General features: G+C 43.2%; 2 protein-coding genes across 2 annotated transcripts; both read right to left on the minus strand.

Annotated features, from left to right (window-relative positions):
- Positions 1-5455: 5455 nt before the first annotated feature.
- LOC134227356 (chorion peroxidase-like) lies at positions 5456-8506 on the minus strand. Its single transcript, XM_062708768.1, has 4 exons — positions 8122-8506; positions 7326-7953; positions 6379-7269; positions 5456-6316 (listed from the first exon to the last, which is right to left on the minus strand). The coding sequence occupies exons 1-4, from the start codon at positions 8270-8272 to the stop codon at positions 5620-5622; spliced, it is 2367 nt and encodes a 788-aa protein (XP_062564752.1). The 5' UTR covers positions 8273-8506; the 3' UTR covers positions 5456-5619.
- Positions 8507-9976: 1470 nt separating this feature from the next.
- On the minus strand, positions 9977-10984 carry LOC134206278 (uncharacterized protein K02A2.6-like). The gene has a single exon (XM_062681972.1). The coding sequence runs from the start codon at positions 10982-10984 to the stop codon at positions 9977-9979; it is 1008 nt and encodes a 335-aa protein (XP_062537956.1).
- Between the last annotated feature and the right edge of the window lie 11828 nt (positions 10985-22812).

Consider the following 22812-nt stretch of genomic DNA (forward strand, 5'->3'; position numbering starts at 1 on the left):
TTTAATAAGGTTTAAACTCACTGAATTTTATATTAACAAAGCATAAATTCATTTAACCGATATACTATTGCCAATTATAATCCTGAATCAATTTTCCCTTTAACCACGAAATGTTCTTTATCAAATCTACTTTGTTCAAATCTGCTTATCATTGACATTGACGTTTTCATGTCATGACGTTTTCATACATTCTACAGAGTAAAGGTAGTGCCTGGTTACACAGTTCTTCCTTGCCGACTCGCTGGTACAGTGGCGGTCGCAACATCCCCCGACCCGTGTGATCTAGGACTATCTTCTATGTCTAACACTGCTATCTTTACTGCTGGCCTAATCAAAATTCCCTTTGCTGTTTTAACTTTCACCTTCCGCACTTGTCCGTCTGGAGCAGCGAACACCTCTACAATTCTTCCTTTTGGCCACTCGTGTCTATTCGCACTGCTGTCAACAACGATCACCGTGTCACCAGCTTGAATAGGTTTTACTGGTTCGAACCATTTAGCTCGCCTAGTTAAAACCGGCAGATATTCTCGAGTCCACCTGCGCCAGAACTCGTCGATCTTCCATTGCGCTTAGGCCCAACTTTTTCTAAGAGTGCAGCGATACTCCAAAGGTTGCTAGTTGGATAACTCCTTGTGTTCCATATAACATAAAATGGCTCGGTGTAAGAGTCTCTTGATCGAACGATTCGAGTGAGATGTAAGTTAGTGGTCGTGAGTTGACTAAAGACTCGGCCTCCAGAACAATAGTTGCAAAAGTCTCCTCGTTTGGGTGCCGTTGTTTTTCCCCAATGGTCTGCATAGCCTTTTTAATCGAACGTACCATACCCACAGGCCACCCATGTGCGGGGCTGCAGGAGGATTGAAGATCCATTTGGTTCGAGCGTTAGTGAAGGTACTGGCACATTCTTCGTTAATCTTCTTTATCTCTGTCTTCAACTGCTTATTAGCGCCCAAGAAGCACGTGCCATTATCGCTATACACCTCGAGAGGTGCGACACGCCGGGCAATGAACCGTCTTAATGCCATGATGCACGAATTCGTCGACAAGTTATGTACGATCTCCATATGGACTGCTTTTATGCTCAAACAGGTAAATAACGCTACCAAACGCTTAGATTGGCTTCGTCCCACCGATACTAATATAGGCCCGAAGTAATCGACTCCAACGTACGTTAACGGTTTGACGAAAGCAGTTAACCGAGCTCTAGGAAGCGGTGCCATTTGAGGGATTCGTGGTATGGTCCTCAAGTTCTTACTGTATTGACATCGATCCACCACTTTCCTGATGATTCGTCGTAGGGCAGGGATGTAGAACCGTTGTCTCATGTCGTTGACCACAGTCTCATTATTAGCATGTAGTAAACTTCGGTGATAGCTGTCAGTAAGAAGGATGGTAAGCATGTGATTTTTCGGCAAGATAATGGGATACTTAGCTTCATGAGGGACAAAAGAGGCAGCCCCTATTCGGCTTCCCATCCGAATTACTCCATACTAGTCCAGAAACGGCAACAATTTGTGTAACGAACTTGATTTGCTCACTAGTGGTTGGACTGCTTCGTCTCCGCCAGTCATCATCAACTGGTATTCTACATGAAATGCTTCTTTCTGCACTTGCTTCCACAGCAACGTCTCTGCTTCAGCAAATTCTTCAGATTCCAGCCACGACTGATGAGGACCACCAACTTTCTTCTATATCTTAACTGCTCTGCAAACATAGGCGGCTGCCCGAAGCAGTCGATACCAATTCGAAAAGCGTCCCACGTCGATTATGGTATCTCGTATTGTTTCGTGATGAGTAAACACCTGACGTACATGTTCTTCTGCTGTCACTTGCGGCTTTGGTTGAATTGGCCACGATGACTCTGAATGGCGTAGAAACTTTGGTCCATTAAACCACGTACCATCGATACTGAAATCTGGCTCACCTTTCCATTTTGTCGCGTCGTCAATCACATTTAGTCTTGATGGTACATATCTCCATTCATTGACTTTGGTTAATGAAAGTATCTCAGAAACTCTGAATGCCACACATTGATGGTAGCGAAAACTGTCTGAGTGGAGCCAAGAAAGCACTTTTGATGAGTCAGACCAAAATACTCTTCGTGTAATCGGTAATGTAAGAGCCTTATATACGTGATCCATAAGTCGTGCTCCAATTAAAGTTGCCTTCAATTTCAATCTAGGAATCGAAACGGGTTTCATTGAGGCCACTCTGCTTTTAGAGATGATGAGGGCACATTGCACCCCTGATTCTCCCACGGTTCGTAAATAAATGGCGCACGCATAAGCTTGTTGACTGGCATCAACGAAGGCGTGCAGCTCCGAAGATCTGCACTTATCTGTACATGTGCATCCCATAATGCACCGAGGGATCTGGATCTCATCCAGGCGTAGAAGACAGGATTTCCACAAGTTCCACTTCCCTTGTAGTTGCTCCGGAATCTGTTCGTCCCAGTTTGTCCCAGCTCTCCAGATATGCTGCATTAATATTTTGTCATGTATGGTGAAGTGGGCAATCAGGCCTAGAGGATCAAAAACGCTCATAATAATCCGAAGAACTTGTCGTTTCGTTGGAGTGTGAAATTCGTCTCTCACGCTGGACACGTGTGAATTGGATGGACATTTGAACGTGAAGGTATCGAACTTAGGTGACAAGAACATTCCAAGAACGCGTTCAGAATCGGACTCCAAATTCAAATTTTAGTTCCCTGCTGCACACCAAGACACCGCAGTACTGTCGGTGAATTTGAGACGAACTGCCGTATTTCAAAACCGCCATTCGCGTGTATGTACTTCACTTGATGCATTAGGTCGACCGTTTCTTCCACCGTATCCACACTATCGAGATAATCGTCGACATAGTGGTTATCTACTACGGCTTTGGATGCCCGTGGAAACTCCGCTCGAAACTCTTCTGCATTTATATTCTTTACGAACTGAGCTATGCATGGCGAGCAGGATGCACCGAATATTGCTACGTCCATAATCAAAACGTGCGGTTGTTCGTCGGGCTGATTTCTCCACAAGAAGCGCAAGTATTGTTAATCAGCTGCTCTTTTGGCGATTTGATGGAACATTTCTCGCAAGTCTCCACCGATTGCAATATTCCTCTCACGAAATCTGATCAGCACAGCCAAAAGTGACACCATCATATCTGGACCTTTCAGCGGAAGGTCATTGAAACTCAAGCCCTGAACTGTTGCAGCCGCATCCCAAATGAGTCGGATTTTGTTTGATTTTTTTTGGGATTTTGAACAACCCCAACAGGCAAGTACCATGTATGTCGCTTGTCTACGGATTCCAACTCAAATTTGCTGGCACGATGTGCATAACCCTTTTGTACATATTCTTGAACCAAATCGCGCACCTTTTCGTATAGATCCGCCTCACGGAGCAGACGTGTTTCAAGACATTTTAAACGGCGAAGTGCCATGTGAAAGAAGTCTGGGAGAGTTTGCTCGTCCAACCTCCACAAAAGACCTACTTCAAATCCTGTAGAAACTCGACTGGTAGTGTTGTGAAGAATTTATAAGGCCCTTTTGTTCTCCTCTGTTTCAGGCTGGATTGTTGTAACACATGATTCATCAATTTTGAAGAATTGCTTAAACAGGTTATGTAACGCAACGTTGTCTAGTTCTTCTTTTTCCTGTCCTACATGGACAAACAACCGTTCCACTCCTTCCGGATTTAAGTGTTGCCCATAGATGCTGCACCCTTAACTGCAGCAAGATTTCCATGGAATCCATCCCTAGTTTTCAGCGAACTAATTAACTTTACATTATCGACGCCTATGATGATACGTGGTACGGCAGCCCAATAGTTTTTTATAGGAAGACCCTGAAGATAGGGATGTACTTCACACAGTTCCGTATAATTTAGCGTATGACTTGGTAGCTTGAGTTGACTAACGGTTTTCACGTCCTTCAATTGGTACTTCTGCTTCATTCCAGTCCCAGAAACCATCAGTTGTATTCTCTGCGATTTCAGCTCGGCCCTGCCAATATCTCCAGTCCAATGGATGTGCAGTGGTTCTTCGGGTCAATTCACTCCTAGATAATCAGCTAATTCCGCTTCCATGATTGTAGATGATGAACCGTCATCCAACAGCGCAAAAACTTGAATTGCTCGCCCGTTTCCATATAGAGTGATTGGAACATACCGCAAAAATGTACAAGCTTTCATGAAATGGTGGTTGCGATGCACCGCATTGTTAGTAGTTTGGGTACCAGGAAAGTTGTTGAAGTGCAGCATTGTGTTGTGACGAAGTCGGCAATTCTCATATTCGCATTCTCGTTTAGAACGGCCATGATTTGTGTGGTACAAGGCAAATACAACATAAACCTTTATCGACGACTTTCCAACGACCATCTGTGAAGCTTTTGAACGAAATACAGTCTGCTATGTGATGACCCGTCTGTCCGCAGCAGGTACACGCTTTTATTGGTACAGACTCAGCGGGAATAGTATTCGGTAATTGAAGTTTGTTTTCTGCGTAAATGTGGGAAGCGTTTTCACCTCGTAAACCTGAGTATAGCAGAATTTATCCCGATGGCGTTCTGTATTTTCCAAACTTTGGTCAACGGACTTCACTCTGTCTCGGGATTTCAAGCCTCATGCAGTGTGCTCCATTGGCAAGTTGTGCCAATTTATCCTGCTGGGCTAGGGTTAATACGTTCCATGTTCTTATTTATTTGCGCTGTTTGGCGCTTAAAGTCGTTGCCTTATAGAATGAACACCCAGAAGAGTTTCCAGCGGAAGTTACGAAAAGTTTTTCGTGAAAAGGCCAAATAGTTTCATGTGTATTTTTGGAAAAAAATCGCATGGACATTTCTACGAACTTCGCGCTTAAACTCTTAAGATTTTCCTCTGGAATTAAAAAAAAATCCGTGGAGTCTCCGAAAAGTTTCTCTTGGAAGTTTCGAAGAACTTTCCGTCCGTTTTTTGAAAAACTTCCTGTGGAAATTTTGAAGAACTCGAAATATAATGTCGTCGAATTTCTCTAAGAAATCCCAAAAAATGTTTCGCCATTTCCAAAATGTTTTACCAAAAAATTGCGCGTAAACCTCAAAGAATACCACGAGTAAATACCGAAGAGTTTTCTGCGGAAATTCCGAAGAACTTTCCCTAGAAATTGCGAATAATTTGTCATTTCACGCTATCACTGCCACTGGAATGAATTGCCGCCTAACAAAAGGTGGACAAACTAGCGCGCCGCTGGCCAGTGAGATTTGAACTGCGCACACTTTTACTTGCATGTAACCCAAAACATCCTGAACGTTTGTGTTAATATCGTTGCCAATTATCGAGGGATTCCTAAAATTGTCACTTATTTAACGACTCACTACAACAGCCATTATTATATTCTATAATTTCGTAAATATTATTCTGTCTGCCATAGGAGATCTGTAGAATGATTACAGAAACTGTCATTTGGAAAATACAAAAAAAAATCCGAATTTCTTATTCAAGCATAAAAAGCTTTATTTATGATTTTTGGACATAGCAACAAACATATTTTTACAAATAAAAATACAAATTAAATTAAAAACAATTCAACAACAAATAATTCTCTGACAATGTTACAGCACTCCGAACATTTAAACAACTTTTTTAAATAAATTTAAAACCCTTCCTCACGCCATGCTTCTAGCTGTATGCTCTGATAATTCAAGCACGGCACGGGAACGTTTTCTCTACTGGACTGCAGAAAAGCTGCCGGCGCTTGGTAAAAATCTTCCTTGTGGTCCACATTGGCACAGATGAGGCCAGCAAGCGTTGTCCGCCTCAGTCCATTCAGTTGCGGCAACGTGAACGCCCCCGGATTTACCTCGGGACCGTTGGTGAAATAGTACCGATCGCCGAACTTGAACCGAGAGTACCCATCGGCCAACAGGGCAGCGAATGTTGGTCCTACAACGGCACCATTCTCCGGCGGTTCCAGCACTCCACCAGGCCAAAGATCGACATCGTCGGGGGATTCATAGACCTGCGCCAACAGGGCACCGACTTCTCCCAGCTGGTTGAAATCGGTTACACGACCTTGACCGGTCAGTTCGCGGTAGTCGTTGTATGAACGCATGGCAACGTCACGACCTCTTTGACAGTTGATCGAAGCCAGATCGGACCCGAATGGGTTGCGTTCTTGGAACAGGAACCTCGTCAATCCGGATGTGAAGAATCGATCCATCGACTCCGATGGTTGCTGCCCGAAGGAGAACATCATGATGTCGAAGCTGTTCTGCTCAAGGGTCTTCGTGGGATCGTTGAAAATGTCCCTGATGAATACGTCCTCTGGGGGTTCTTCGCGTGTTAGGAATCTAGAATCAGATTAAAAATAAAGCATCAGTTTTTCGCCAAAAATGAGATATCTCCACTTTACCTAAAGAAACCCTCTACGAGAGAATGCCCGTACCGGTGAGCAGCTGCGGCGACTTCAGTCAACACCATCGGTGGATGGTCTGGGTTATAAACATTGCTGTAACTGTCAATTGGATCGAGCAGGCGCAGCTGTTGTGCTTTTTGATGGCCAAGCAGAATCGGCAAAAACTCGTTGAAAACTATGTTCTGGTATTCGGCTATCAAAATTCTTCGCGCTTCCTGGTACAGCTTTTCATCGTCCCAGTGAGGATTAAGCTGACTCAAGCCTACTGCCAGCCGGTTGTGTTCCCTAAGGAACAATGTATGTGTCATGGTCAATCCCAGCAACTGGTTCGCCCGGATGTCACCACCTTCATAGCAAACACGAGCCCAAGGGACACAGCTTCGCGGATTTCTTGCAAATGGGAGCAGCTCTATTCCACTTGGGAACGTATCGCGCAAGCGACCCTGCTGGAATAATCGAAGTGCCGCACCCTGATCATCAGTCGAACCGTACACATTTGACGCATCCAGGAAGTGGGTAACGGAGTCAGCTTGTTTAGCGAAGCCTAGCTGGCACTCGGGTCCTTGGGCCAGTTGTATCCGTACCAGATTCAAGCAGCGAACTCCAAACTGGGAATAAAATGGATCGTTCGGACTAACGTCGATTGGTAAGCAGGCGAAGTGTCGCTGTGGTCCGAAAAGTGGCCCAGAAAGATCCGGGGCGCAACATTCAATAGCGCCTCCGTTTTGAAGAGTAAAACCGCGACTCAGTGCAAAGTCATGCGAAATGAACTGACCCATTTGCATGAACAAAATATTTAGTCGAGGGTCTGGCCCAAAAGCATCCGGGAAGAGTGTTGCGGACACGGTCCGAGCACTCGGTAGTAGGTTTCCAGTTACCGAATGAACCCTGCAACAATCAAACAATTGTAGAAGGAATTGAGAAAAAATATTTCGATTACGTACCTTGGAGCCCAAACGCCATCTTCGTACGCCGGCGGTAGAACCCTGTCGAATGGATATCCCACCATGCCCCAGCTGGTGCGTTCCGGCAACGGATTATTGCACGATCCGTCAATGGTTCGGTATCGGGCATTCGGGTTACAAGGAACCGGCGGCAAACATCGTTTCCGTATAGCTCTGGGCACCCTCGCAAATCGGTCGCCCTGGCGGTCCTCCAAGGTCATATTGGTCAACTCGGCGAATTTTCGACTGGCGAAAACATGCCCGTAAACATTGACTTGCTCTTCCGGATTCGGGATGTCCTTGCCATGATGCACAGCTCCTGGGTGCAACATACGGTGAAACATGGATTCCGGTTTCTTTTTGGCAGTCATCACTGTTCGGTGTTTTTCTTCATGGCGAAGCTTCTCGTCAAACTCGCGACGACCTTCGTGAAGGGCATCAACCACAAGGTGATCGGTGGAATGATCAACGATGTGTTTAGAACTGTTAGATTCATTCAGGCTAGTTGATGGACAGCAAACGCCATCAAGATTGGGCACAGTAGAGCATGGTTTCAAGTTGGCTTGAACATCTACCTCTACGAAGCATTCGACAGACGCCATACAAACTTCATTTTGTTTGCACCCATCTATAGAAAAGGATAGCGATAGAATATATTCACACTATTATTTGGCAATTCCAAGAATGAAAAATAACTCATTTTACACTGAATGTCTTTAAGCAAAAAATCTTTTGCTTCCAGCCCAGCCTAATTTAATAATATTAAACACTTTTGCACACAACCATCACCACTTACCACTTTTCTCCGGCCGCTGAACGACCGAGTAATTTAAATTAGCACTTATATCGGAACCCGCCGCCAACAGTCTACCCTGGACATCAATGGGGTGAAACCACAGGCACAACACAGCTGGCAAAAGGCTCAGAAGCAAACCTTTCCTCGCCATCGTGCAATATTCACTTATCTACTATACACTCAGAACGGAGTGTTTCTTCTATTGGAGCAGGCTTCACTTTAAAATCGGCCGACAAACACTCGACCGCAGGACCCAAACTCTTTGTAGGCCTGGCTGACCTTCGCCTTCGACGAGTTCACATGCAACTGTGAGTTTTGGGCTTTTGCAATACAGCAAACAAATGAACAAGTGCAAGGTTAACGTACCGGATGCCGGCGCCATGGATTAGGTTCAAGGCGAGGAGACAATAGACGAACAAATACATGATTCATAAAACGATGAAAAGCTCAAAATTGCAATCGGAAGCAGTGAAACGCAACACCGGCGTCAACTCAAAGCTGAAGAATGCAAGGGGTATTGTAGATTTAAGGTAATTTTATAGTTTCAAAAAGTGTATTAGATCTTAGTCATATCACATTATATCAAAGAGTCAGTATTGGAAATGAAAGATTTTTTTCCTATTTTTATTTCCTAATTCTATTTGCTTATTAAATAAATTCATATCTTAGACTAGGTGTTCCGTGTTTTCTTAACACTATCATCCTTATTTGCTATGAAACATTTTGAGTTATCATTAATACACTTCAATTGCCTCTGGCAGTTACGATATTTCTTCTAGTTGAACTGTATCATGTAGGAATTACAATGCTTTAAACTTAAACTAAACTTAACCTAATTTAAACTAAGGGTACAAGGAGCTAATTGTTGCAATATGGCTTATCTAAACATTTGTTTGTAATTAACAATTAGTTCTTAAGACAAAGTTTTGATTTTCTGTTGGAGTGTCTGGAGTACCTTCAATGTGATTTTTAAAAGTTAATTAGCAAAAGTCCTAAATATTTCGCTTCACTAGACCAAATTATTGGGACCCCATTAATAGTGACACCATGTCTGCTAGAAGGTTTAAAATAAGAAACTTTCAGTTTATGTGAGAAAATTATAAGCCCTTTGGCTGAAAGGCCCGTGTCATCTGAAAACAAAGATTTTTTACACCCTTGTGATAAATCAGGTAAGGGAAGATCCATAAAGTACGTCACGCAAAAATTGGCGATTTTCAACCCCCCCTCCCCCCTTCGTCACGTTTTTTGTAACAAACCCCCAAAATTTTTGTATGGATCGTCACGCTGCTCAGAACCCCCCTCCCCCCTAGAGGCGTGACGTACTTTGTGGACGGCCCCTAAGTCAGAAGTAAAAAAGTTGTACAATATGGGCCCCAGTATGCTGCCTTGGGGTTGGGGAACACCAGCTCTTACAGGTAATCTATCAGATTTAGAATACTGATGGTTTACCTGCAGTGAGCGATCTGATAAATAATTTTGGATCAGTTCAATAATGTACAGAGGAAAATTAAAATTCATCAAATTTATAATCAAACCTTCATTCCAAACACTGTTGTTGTGACGGCCGAGAGTGATGTGCTCACAACAGTTAAACACTTTAACTAATTATTTAAATATACTTTATTTAATTTCTTCAGCGCCTCGTGCGCACACGTTTTTACACTTGCGTACCGTTATATTCTGACAGTCGTCTTGCTCGCGCGGATCAATGTGATTATTGTTTTTAAGGTATGCGCAAGCAAGGTAGGTTTAATGGTAGGTATATAATAGTAGCAAGGTAAGAATAATATAAACTAGGATATAACACTTCTCCCCCTCGTAAGAAAAAGGAATTACACTTCAATATTTAGCAATTTTACAAGTTCAATCTCTGAGGAGGTTTGATCACACGACTGGATCGTCGTAACGGTGTTGTAGACTCCGACACAGCAGATTGGCTAGCCTCGGTAGCCGAAGAACTCTCCGAAACAGGAGCAGGAGTCGATTTCGTTGTGGAATGGCGGCTAGGAACCACCGGTATTGCACCAGCAGCCTCCGCAACAGGTTCGGCAGCAGTAGGAGACACCGCCGGAGTAGTAGGATTGATTGACTCGTAGCGTTCAATGAACACCTCACGCCTCGGAGGGTCCACCGGATCTCCCTGTAGATTCGCGCCAACACCAACAATATGGTCAATGTGGCGCTCCCAAATTCGTCCATCGTCCAATCGCACTGCATATCGTAGCTTCCCAACTTTCTCGGCAATTCTTCCAAACTTCCACTTGCTGCTAGACAAAAAGTCACGCACACGCACTCGATCGCCGTCCAGGAACTGACGTACGACAATGTCCGCTTTGCTTGTAGGCTCATTTTTCGGCAACAACAGGTCAAGTCTCGAACGGATTTGTCTACCGAACACGAGCATTGACGGCGACTTCCCGGTTGATGGATGAATCATTTTACGGTAGGTTAGTAGTATGTTGCATAGCTCCAGATTCAGCTGGGACTTGGAGCACTTCAACGCCTTCAACTTCTGTTTGATAATCTGCACATATCGCTCAGCTTGGCCGTTCGTTGCTGGATGGTACGGCGCGCCCATCTTATGCACGACCCCATTCATTTTCAGAAACTGCTGAAAAGCCTCCGAAGTAAACTGGACTCCATGATCGCTCACCAGTACTGACGGAATGCCGAACTTACTGAAGATCTCACGGCACATGTTGACGGTACTTTCGGCAGTGATTGATTTGCATATTTGGACATCCGGCCATTTGCTGAAGGCATCGACGTAGATGAAGAAGTAGGTGTCCAAGAATGGCCCCGCTAAGTCAACATGGTCCTTTTGGAACGGTTCACTTGGAGTTTCCCAGCAATGCAAATTCATTTTCACCGGCTCGACTTGCAAGCAGTGCAGTTCGCTACCATTTCCTCAATATCCCGGTCTAAACCAGGCCACCAGCAGTACCCTCTCGCCAGCGATTTAGTACGGGTTCTACCGAAGTGTGCAGAATGTAATTCGTCCAGAACACGTTTTCGCAGATCAGTTGGCACGTATACACGAATTCTCCGCAGCAAGCATCGTTTTTGAAGCGAGAACTCGTTTTGCTCCACTCCGAGACGATCTTTTGCCTCCACCATCTGGCCATGTTTTATTCCTTGGATGAGCTTCCGTACAAGTTGATCCTCAGCAGTAGCTTGCCCTAGCTCGGCCGCAGTCAACGGCAGAGTATCGAGTTGACTCAACTCCACAGCATCAGATTCTTCAATCTCGTTCTCAGGATCGGTTCTCGCCAACGGAATTCTTGACATAGCATCGGCGTTCGCATGATCGGTAGACTTACGGAAACGAATTTCGTAGTCGAAGCTTTGCAGATAGGTAGCGTAATGCTGCATCCTTAACGCAGACATGACCGGCAACCCCTTGTGCTCCCCGAAGATCTTAGAGATAGCTTGATTGTCGGTAAGCAAGGTGAACTTCCGACCGTAGATGTATTGGAAGAACTTCTTCACAGCAAATATGATGGCGTATGCCTCTTTATCCACCTGCATGTAGTTTTGTTGCACACGATTCAAGGTTTGTGAAGCAAATTGGATCGGCCGCTCAGATCCATCTGGATACACGTGGCTCAGCACCGCCCCTACCCCGTAGGGTGAAGCGTCCGTAGCAAGCAGTAATGGCAGCTCAGGTGAATAGTGGACAAGGCAGCTGTCCGATTGCATCTGAATTTTTACCTTTCTGAAAGAATCTTCGCACTGTTTGGTCCATCTGAACGGCACGTCGTTTTTAAGCAGGTTGTTCAGAGGGTACAGGACCGTACTCAGGTTCGGGAAGAATCGACCGTAATAATTCACGAATCCGACGAACGACCGAACTTCATCGCGATTCTGCGGTCTACGCATCTCCTGGATTGCTTCCACTTTCTCCCGAAGCTTGTGGATACCGTTTTTGTCAATCGCGTATCCGCAGTAGTCGATGTTGTCCACGAAGAACTCGCACTTGTCCTTATTCACTCGTATCCCGTGCTCGTTCAACCGCCGGAGTACCTCCTCCAGCCGACGCAAATGGACTTCATCATTCTCCCCCGTTATCTTTATGTCGTCCAGGAAAACGGTCACTCCATCTATTCCTTGCAGTATTGCTTCCATTTGTCGCTGCCAGATGGCGGGAGCGGACGCGACACCATACATTAGTCGATTCGGACGATAAAGACCACGGTGTGTAGACAGTGTGAGTATCTCACGATCTTCCGGAGCCACTTCTAGTTGCAGATAAGCCTGGACGAGATCAATCTTGCTGAACTTCTGCCCTCCAGCAAGTGAAGCAAACATTTTAAATCCACTGTAGGCAGTGGATGTTTGTCCACCACTAGGTTAGGGTTCACGGTCTGCTTGTAGTCACCGCAGATCCTCACCCTGTTTTGTGACTTTTTCACGGGAACTATAGGTGTAGCCCAGTTACTCGAATTCACTTTTGTTAGCACTCCTTCCGCAACAAGTTTCTCCAATTCGTTCTCAACTGTCTTCAACATATTGAAGGGTATTTTCCGTGCTTTGAGAAACACTGGTCGCGCGTTTTTCTTCAGTGGTAGGTTTGCTTGAACGTTGGAAATCCTTCCAATCGAGGCGTCGAACACCTGCGGGTACCTCTCCAACAACGCCTTCAACGCAGCATCGCGACAGGGGGAAATAGCAGCAGCAATCGTATTAACTACACCCGTCGGTTGAAACACACTGTTCCAGTCCACCGACATTTCCGTCAGCCATTCGCGGCCCAGCAATGGGTGCTTTCCGGAATTCACCACGTACAACGGTAACTCCATCGTTTTTCCCCCGAACACAACACTCGCGTCGAGAATACCTAGCACCTGAATGCTAGTATTGCAGTAGCTAACCAAGTCCGTATCGCACTTACGCAACCGCGTACCGGAAAAAAGTCTGTTCCAGCTTTCCGCGCCGATTATACTAACCGGCGAACCCGTATCGATTTCGAATCGAATGCACTTTCCGTTCACGAAAACGTCCATTAAGAACTTTTTGCAACGCGATCGCGACTCCACCGTACACACTTCACGAATGTCAGTACTCCCGGCGCTTTTGCATTCACCGGATTGATCCACATAGTTCGTTTGGACCGCATTTACTTTGGCCGAAGAACGCGAATCAGATTTCGTGGAGGCAGATTTCTTCATGCAAACCTTCGCGATGTGTCCCGTTAGTTTACAAAAAGAGCAAACCGTTTGTTTATGCTTGCACGAATTCGCGAAATGGGATTTGTCCCCGCAACGATAACAACTGGTATCACTCGCACTTTGACCCTGTTTAGCAGCGGAATTCCCACCCAGGTGTGTACCCCTGTAGGGTGGTGTACAACATGTACTTCCTGCTTCGTTAAGCCTCCTTCTATCTCAGCTCCTCCCTTCCGCGATAGCTCCATACTGACGGCAATGTCTCGGGCCATCGTCAAGGTCAAATTTCGTTGCTCCAGCAGTCGACTTCGGACATCGCCACGCTTGATTCCGTAAACTAGCTGGTTTCGTAACGCCGTCTCCAGATACGCACCGAAATTGCATGTAGCCGCAATCCTCCGAAGGGCCACTAGGTATTCGTCAACCGTTTCATCGGCTGAGGCAGCATCTCTATCGCCCTGCCGGCGACATTTAAAGCGGAAATTTTCGCTTATTTCCAGCGGCTGAGGGCTGAAGAAGTCGTTCAACGTAGTCACGGGGGGAATCCGGAGCAACCTTGTCGCAAATGACATCGTAGGTTTCGGCGCCCATGTAGTGCAGCAGAAAATGTTTCTTCATTTGGTCGTCCACTATTCCATAGATGTGGAAAGCGGTTTCGAGCCGTTCCACCCACCGCATCCACTTCAACTTACGTTTGTCGAATGGATCGATGGCAAAAGTCGGGGGCGGAATCCCAGCAGCAGCGGCTGCTACGGCAGGATTTGCACCAACATTTCCAGCGGGATTTAGGTCCGGATTCTGCATCCTCGTCGCCAGAACTGTTGTGACGGCCGAGAGTGATGTGCTCACAACAGTTAAACACTTTAACTAATTATTTAAATATACTTTATTTAATTTCTTCAGCGCCTCGTGCGCACACGTTTTTACACTTGTGTACCGTTATATTCTGACAGTCGTCTTGCTCGCGCGGATCAATGTGATTATAGTTTTTAAGGTATGCGCAAGCAAGGTAGGTTTAATGGTAGGTATATAATAGTAGCAAGGTAAGAATAATATAAACTAGGATATAACAACTGTCAAATGCTTTCTCTATACCAAGAAGAGTAACTCCAGTCGATTATCTTTCAGATTTGTTGAGACAAATTAAATTCGTAACTCTTAATAACTGATGAGTGGTTGAATGCTCATGGTGAAAACCAAATTGCCCATCAGCAAAAATAGAATTGTCATTAATATGAACCATCATTCTATTTAAAATAATCTTTTCAGACAGTTTGCTTATTGAAGAAAGCAAACTGATTGGGCGATAACTAGAAGCATCAGCTGAATTTTTGTCCGGCTTCAAAATTGGTACAACTTTGGCGTTTTTCCATTTATGTGGAAAGTATGCCAATTGAAAACATTTGTTAAATAAATTAACCAAAAAGGATAAAGAGCTCTCAGGATAAGTATGTAGAAAATACCATCATCACCCGGGGCTTTCATATTTTTAAATTTTCTAGCAACAGATCTCATTTCATCCAAATTAGTTCTCAACGAAGGGTCAAAAACATTCTCTTGATTGAGAATGTCTTCAAAGCTCCGTGTAACCTCATCCTCTATTGGACTAGTAAGACCTAGACTAAAACTATGGGCACTCTCGAACTGCTGAGCAAGTTTTTGAGCCTTTTCGCCATTTGTTAATAAAATTTTATTTCCCTCTGTAAGCGCTGGAATTGGCTTTTGAGGTTTTTATTCGAGAATTTTCGTTAATTTCCAAAGGGGTTTCGAACTGAGATCCAACTTTGAGACGTTATTCTCAAAGGTGGTATTTCTCAGAATAGTGAAACGTTTTTTAATTTCATTTTGCAAATTTCGCCAAATAACTTTCAACACGGGATCGCGAGTTCTTTGGTATTTCCTTCGCCTCACATTTTTAAGACTGATCAGAAGCTGAAAATCTTCGTCAATAATAATGCAGTTGAATTTAATTTCCCATTTAGGAACCGCAATTCTTCGACAATTATATTTGTAAATAAAAAATAAATAAAAATAAAAAATAAAAATTTTATATCACTTTCGGTATCTAGAGCAGCGGTTCTCAACCTGCGGTACATGTACCCCTGGAAGTACCTTCGCTGGCCCTAGGGGGTACCTCGGACAAAAATGCGTAATGGCGGACATATTACAATTGCAATCAAAATTCATTAATAAAGTTTTGATAATTGTGTACTTTCTATTTCAAAAATTTATATTATACATAATATGTAATGCGATCAATAAATCCCAATTGAATCCTGCCTTCCACAACCAGCACAATAAATGAAGGGCTGCGGAACAAAAGGTCAAACGAACAAAACGTCGAATGAACAAAATGATTTTTTTTTCACTAAAACTCGGTTGCTTCGTTGCAAGAGGATTAGAAGCATCCCTTTGCGCCTCTCGGAAGTCTTCTTCCAAGCAGCTCGAAGGCTTCCTTTCAAGAGGCTTGGAAGACTCCTTTCAAGAGGTTCGGAAGCCTCCTTTCAAGAGATTCGGAAGCCACCTTTCAAGAAGTTCGGAAGCCTTCTTTCAAGAGGTTCGGAAGCCTCCTTTCAAGAGGTTCGGAAGCATCCTCTCAAGAGGCTCAGAAGCCTCCTTTCAGTAGGCTCGGAAGCCTCCTCTCAAGAGGTTCGGAAGGCTCCTCTCAAGTGGCTCGGAAGCCTCCTCTCAAGAGGCTCGGAAGCCTCCTCTCAAGAGGCTCGGAAGCCTCCTCTCAAGAGGCTCGGAAGCCTCTTCTCAAGAGGCTCGGAAGCCTCCTCTCAAGAGGCTCGGAAAGCTCCTCTCAAGAGGCTCGGAAGCCTCCTCTCAAGAGGCTCGGAAGCCTCTTCTCAAAAGGCTCGGAAGCCTCTTCTCAAGAGGCTCGGAAGACTCCTCTCAAGAGGCTCGGAAGCCTCCTCTCCAAGCAAAGATCGTACAATTGGATTCAGTAGGTACAAATAGCGCTGAGACGCACTGTTGAAATTAAAATAGTTTCGGGTAGTATTAAAAACTTCCTTCAGCAAAGAGAAAATAGAACCGCTCAGCACTAAAGCACAATGCGGTCTGACGAGTTGATGTTTTATTATGCTTTTGATCAGTGTTGGGAAATGTACATTAAATCGAATGCGATTATGCGAATATTTACATTTTATCCAGTCAAATTTCATGCACCAAACAAACCGAGACAGTTTACCAAAAAAATGTACGCGACATCGTGACATTTTTTTTGCCGATGGGGTAAACTGTTTCTTTGCTGCTACGTTAGAGTCGTGCCGGCGTGCGGTCAGCATTTGCATGAGATTTTTTGTTTCGGCTCGTGCGCAGCGCAAACAGCACAGAATCGAGTTTAATTACATGTGGCGCAAAGCCTAGAAGGTGTGCTATACGTAGGTACTTATTAATTCGTTCTTATCTCTGAAATGAGCAAGAAGTAATGAAATGAATTTTCCCCACCAAAAACGGTTATACGTTATGAAATTATTGTACGAAAACAATAATTGTGGGGAGAGAGAATTGAAAAAACCATGAGCTGACTGTCGTCTACTTGGCGTGGCTGCTGCTGCGGCTGCCGTGGATTTGTTTTTCTGTTATTGCATGGAACAATGGATGGTAAAAAGAAATGTCAACCATTCCCGTCCCTGGACTCGATATTTTCACATAAATTGATAAAAGTATGTAATTGCAACAAATTGCTCTTCAAAGATGAGCTTTCTCCCAGTAGTTGATTCATTTGAAACAATACAGTAATATCCCGATTTTGTCACCCCCTGGTGAATTTTGGGGTGATAGAACAGGGTAGGGTAAAGTGACCAATAGTGGACCCCCAACCAATAGTGGACCCTCCAGCCCATTTTGCATTATTACTGCACAATGTCAACATTTCGCTATGAAATTCTATCGGGAGAACCTACCTTACAGTCCTATGATTTGATTACATGCGTTGGAAATGCTATGGAAAGTCAAATTAGATGATTTTTAACAATTCTATAAAAAATAAACACGAGAGTGTCCATTATAAGAATATTTTGGGGGTCCATAATAGGGAAGAAGAACGTCCCGAAACGGGACATGAAAATCAAATGAAGTGTCGACTATAGGGAAGCAATTTCCTATTATGGGGGTCTACTATAGACCCCCAGGGGGTCTACTATAGGGCAAATTCAGTTAGACTTTAAAATGTTAATTTCAACGAATAACGTCGTGTATTTGGGTGTTTTATGTATGTATCGTAAAGAGGGGATGCAGAGCTTGTTGTTAGACATCAAGCAAAGTTAATATTTTGAAAATTTCTAAGCCGTTTGACAGGAAGAGCAAAATTTCGCTACTAGGGGGTCCACTATTGGGCATTTTACCCAATGTGACAAAATTGGAAAAAAAAAATTTCCCATTTTTTAATTCATTCTACAAAAATGAATCATTTTATGCCTTGGAAAGGCAAAATGCATGAACGGCACCCGTTATTTCTTGTCGAAATTGCTTACAGAATATTTCCTAGGTACTCAGAAGTCGTTCGTAATAAACTACAGGCGGTGAAAGTTATTTCATGAAAATCAATGTTGTTTGTGGTATTTTTACTAAAATAAAATGAATGACAATTTTTTTTGGGGTAGACAAAATCGGGTCGAAAACGTGATAAAATCGGGACGTGATCAAATCGGGTCGAAAACGTGATAAAATCGGGGGTAGACAAAATCGGGGAGTGACAAAATCGAGGAGTGACAAAATCGGGTCGACACTGTATTTGGATATTCTTTGAAAAGTATGAACATTATGTATTCATTATGTATAGGTATATACTTGGCAAACTAGGATTTCCTGGAGTTCACTTGAAGAATTTTGAAATCTTTCAACAGTTATGAGAATTCCTGTTTTTCGAATCAAATGTTATTTAACTAACTAATAAAGACTTGTTATATCTTTCATTCACTAAATATTAGTTAATACTGGATTCTGCTTTTACTTGATTTACATTTTCTTAATTTTACACTTACCCTAAGTACTTAACACATATTAATTATAATGTGATTTTTCTTTGATTTATTCAGGATTTTTTGAAACATGTTGCAAAGATTTTGGGGGTAAATTGAAGTCACACAAACAAAAATACGAGCGAAAAAAATCTTGTAAAACCAGAATCTTGTGAAGTGTCGTTTGTTTTTCTTTTTTAGAGTTGAATTACCTTTTTACTGTTACTATATTTTATTTTTTACGCACAAAAAGCAGTAAAATGACTATTACTTTGAAGCTTTTGCATATGTTTTTGCTTCAATATATATATATATATATATATCATGTGGCACGCAATTCATAATTTTGCCTAGTTATTATTCAATACTCAACCTATTATATGTCAAGTTTAACAACTTTTTCAGTAAACAAATGCTTTCTCTTGTAATTTGCAACAAATTCAAGGCTTGTACTTTTTTGAAATATAATATCAATATGCCATCAACAAAAGTGTGTGTGCAATTCAATGGAAATGATCGTTGCTGTGACGATTGGCAATTTTTGTGTGTTTGTGTGCAGCTTACTTACAAATGGAAACGATCTATCTCTATTGTTAATTAATAAGCAAAACTTTGAAATCTTGTCTCTGCTATGCTTGTTAGGCATTATTCTAGTATAATGCCTTTCTCGTTTGACTTTGAATTAGTTCTATCATCCTGTTGCTCTCTACTATAAATACGGCTCAAAAGTTTTAGTGTTGCGTTTTGCTTACTAGTGACTGTATCCTTTAGAATAGATTTTGATTTCGCTTCTTTCTGCCTAATGCTTTCTTTGAGTTATAAACAACTAAAGTTTATTTACAAATACTATTATTAACCATGTAAACGATAACAAAAATAGAATAGTTGAAACTATACAATAGCAAAAAATGTGAAAATCAAAAAAATCATAATAAAAAGTGTACAGACGAATCCAAATAAAAATAAGAAGAAGACACACGACGTTGTTAACTTTGACAGATCCTACAGCACAGCATAGGAAGTTCGTTTTAAAATGCTTATAATAAATTCTAGAGAAAATGTAATTAAAATCTGATTGATGTATGATACGGAAAAAGTTCCGAGCTGTATGATAGATACATTTTTGTAGAATATTCAAAAATTTAGATAAGCTTCCAAATATGTAATTCAGAACTTTTTCCGTATCGTTCATCAATCAGATTTTAATTACATTTTGTCAATAATTGGCTACAATATTGGCGCCCAACGATGCTGTTGCGTCTAACGGTGCAACGTGCTGATCCGTGGCGGTGAGAGCTACCTTTGGAGCTATTATTGGCCGGCGCGCTACCACCAGTTTCCAACACCAGGAAGGTTGCTTCAGGAGACGCTTCAGTCGGAATGCGTATACATGCTGACAGTACATGACCAGATCGGGAGCCACAACGGAGGGCGGAACGCGAGGATTTTCTCGACGGACCGCAGGGACGATCGACGGATGTTCCTCGATGCCTTCTTCGAAGCCTTTCAGCTGACGACGGAATCTACAGTACTCGCTGAATGTCAGTACGTAGTACTTATCTTCGATGCATGCTACGCTGTTGTGGTCTTTGTGATTCGAGGCAAACACCTCATCTTGCCCGTCAAAAGATTGTCGACCCTGCTCCGTGTGTTCCGGTCGGTAGTACCACAGAAGCAACATCATCATTTCCCCATCTTCCGGATTTTCCCACAGATGTGCCACCTTGGCCACGTAAGGCAACTCCGCGCGCTTGCTTCCCGCCCTGAGCAGCACACAGTCCCGTGGTCTTATGATGTCACCCTCGGAATGTCAAATCGCTGGATAACACGTCCGTAATACCGGCGGATCGGCACTGTTCAAAAACACTTTTCCCTGGAACGGATGCCCCTCCCAGGTCCAGCCATTGCTCCAACGTGGGGCGCCGGTGCATTTCCTTGGTATGATCACTTCCTCGACTTCAGCGGTCATGCGGACGCGATGTCACTTTTTGATGTGAACTTTCGTGATTTCGACTTGGATCGCTAGCGTGAGGTCCTCTTCAGTGAACTACTCTTTTTGGCAAATCTCTTGAAGTGGATGGCACTGTCGTATCCTCCTGCACTGGGCCTCTCTCAACCCCTCCGAATGTCAACCGTCTAAGACGAGTTAAGCACTCTCCATTCAATTCCACCAATTATTTCGATAGCTTTGCAGATACGTATTTCGACCACAACTGTGTGGACGTCTTCAGTGTCTCGTACTTGATTCGGCTTTTTCCCTCCGAATGTGTTTTTGTTCTCCACGGTACTGTAGTTTGTCACACATTTATTTTGCTAATTCGTTATTGATTGGTTTCGTTAATATTTTAAATTGTTAAGTTCCCAATCCCTTAGTTCCTTAATTCAATGATTCGTCTAATTGGCTAACAGGATAACTGATATAAGACATTAAAAATAGCGTGCTATCCCGATAATTCGTCATATATATCATTATTTCGTGAATTTGTTAATTCGTTTATTCTTCATTTTCTATTTCTATAATTCCTGGACTCCAAACATTTCTCCAATGATAGCTCCGGTAATAACTCCAAAATTTATCCAGAAACTAATCCAGGAATTTATTCAGTTATCCTTCAGGAATTCATCCGGAAATACTTACTTGATACTTGATGGGCCACTGCTCCTCGATGAACCTACGCCGAATGGAGTATCCTTCTCCACTGGACTCGAACCTGAGCCAATCGCTTCCAGTCGCCTTGAACATTAAGCGCCCTCAGGTCCTCTTCAACTGCAAAACGCCATCGTGTACGCGGCCCTCCACAAAGCCTGCGGCCTCTTCCGGATTCTCTACGAAATATTATCTTCGCTTGACGTTCTTTTGACATACGAACAACGTGACCAGCCCACCGTAGTCTGCCGTGTTGTATAAGCTTGATAATATCCAGCCCTTTATACACCTGGTACAATTCGTGATTCATGCGACGCCGCCAGATACCGTTCTCCTGTTTACCGCCGAGTATTGTCAGCAGCACCTAACACTCCGAAAGCTCTCCGATCAGCCTTCTTTAACGTCCATGTTTCATGGCCGTATAAAGCCACCGGAAGAATCAGAGTAGTATACAGCGCGAGTTTTGTTTTCGTTTGCAAACTACGGGACTGGTTAAATTACTATTGACTACTATAAACATGTCAAATTACTATTTTTGTCGAAATATTCCTTCTGTTCTGCTTTAAGGCCAGTATCGACTTAAAAAGTAGAGAGGTTACGGAATTTTGTTTAATATTACCAAGAGGAATTTTGACAACTGATCTGCATGGAGTGAATTGGTTACGAAGTCCGTAATAAGCCATATTTGCAGCTGCAATACGCCTTTTCACCTCGCGGGTAACATCATTAGCGCACGTCACTAATGTTCCAACACCCAAAAAACAAATCTGACAATTATTGTATAAAATCTGGGCATACACAATTCTGTAAGCTTTTTATACAAATATTGTATTAAAATAATACAAATCTGTATTATTTTAATACAATATTTGTATAAAAAGCTTACAGAATTGTATACGCCCAATTATTATACAGTTTCTGTAAGGTTCTTATGCAGAACTGTATTAAAATCTGCCATCCCCTGGTTGAGTGAAGATACACAAATTCTTCTACCACTTCAAATTTTTCACCATCCAGCACCATTTCGCTACCACCACCACTAATGAATCCACGTTGATTGCCAGCGACCATATACTTCGTTTTGCTGGTATTGATCGTGAGTCCAATCCTCGCTGTCTCCCTCTTAAAAGGCACAAAAGCCTCTTCCACGGCCCGGCGATCAATCCCGACAATATCGATATTAACCGCAAATCTCAGGAGCATATGCGATTTTGTGATAATGGTACCGCTTCTCTGCACACCAGCTCTCCTAATCGCTCCCTCGATCGCTATATTGAACAGTAGATTCGAGAGTGCATCACCCTGCTTTAATCCATCTAAGGTAACAAATGACGTCGATATTTCATCCGCAACCCTTACACTTGATTTCGATCCGTGCAACGTTATACGAATCAGCTGTATCAGTTTCGCCGGAAAACCATGTTCAAGCATAATTTGCCATAATTCATTCCGTTTCACTGAATCGTACGCCGCCTTGAAATCAATAAGCAGATGATGTGTCTGCCAGTTATACTCCCGGAATTTATCAAGGATTTGTCTCAGGGTAAACATTTGATCCGACGTTGATCGCGGTCTCAATCTGTTGAACAGAATACGGGACATAATTTTGTACGCCGAATTAAGGAGGGTTATTCCTCGGTAATTGGCGCAATCCAGTCTGTGCCTTTTCTTAAAGAGAGGGCAAATGAGGCCGTCCAACAAGCTAGCAGGCATTTCCTCGTCTTCCCATATTTTCGACATAATATGGTGCAGAACTTCATAAAGCTGCTCATTGCCATGTTTGAGAAGTTCAGCCGGGAGCTAGTCTTTCCTCGCAGCCTTATTGTTTTTCAGCTCTTTAACAGCTATTTCAACCTCATCTAGCGTAGGTGACTCCACAGCTTGTCCATCATCGCTAATATTTATTCTATTC

Source organism: Armigeres subalbatus, chromosome 1 (assembly GCF_024139115.2).
Source record: "Armigeres subalbatus isolate Guangzhou_Male chromosome 1, GZ_Asu_2, whole genome shotgun sequence".
Taxonomy (NCBI): Eukaryota; Metazoa; Arthropoda; class Insecta; order Diptera; family Culicidae; genus Armigeres; species Armigeres subalbatus.

Coding starts and splice junctions, on each gene's coding strand:
- LOC134227356 (XM_062708768.1), bottom strand. CDS start 8,272: ATGGCGAGGAAAGGTTTGCTTCTGAGCCTTTTGCCAGCTGTGTTGTGC. Junction 7,954..8,121: donor TCAGCGGCCGGAGAAAAGTG/GTAAGTGGTGAT, acceptor CCTTTTCTATAG/ATGGGTGCAAACAAAATGAA. Junction 6,317..6,378: donor CTCGTAGAGGGTTTCTTTAG/GTAAAGTGGAGA, acceptor ATCTGATTCTAG/ATTCCTAACACGCGAAGAAC.
- LOC134206278 (XM_062681972.1), bottom strand. CDS start 10,984: ATGAATTTGCATTGCTGGGAAACTCCAAGTGAACCGTTCCAAAAGGAC.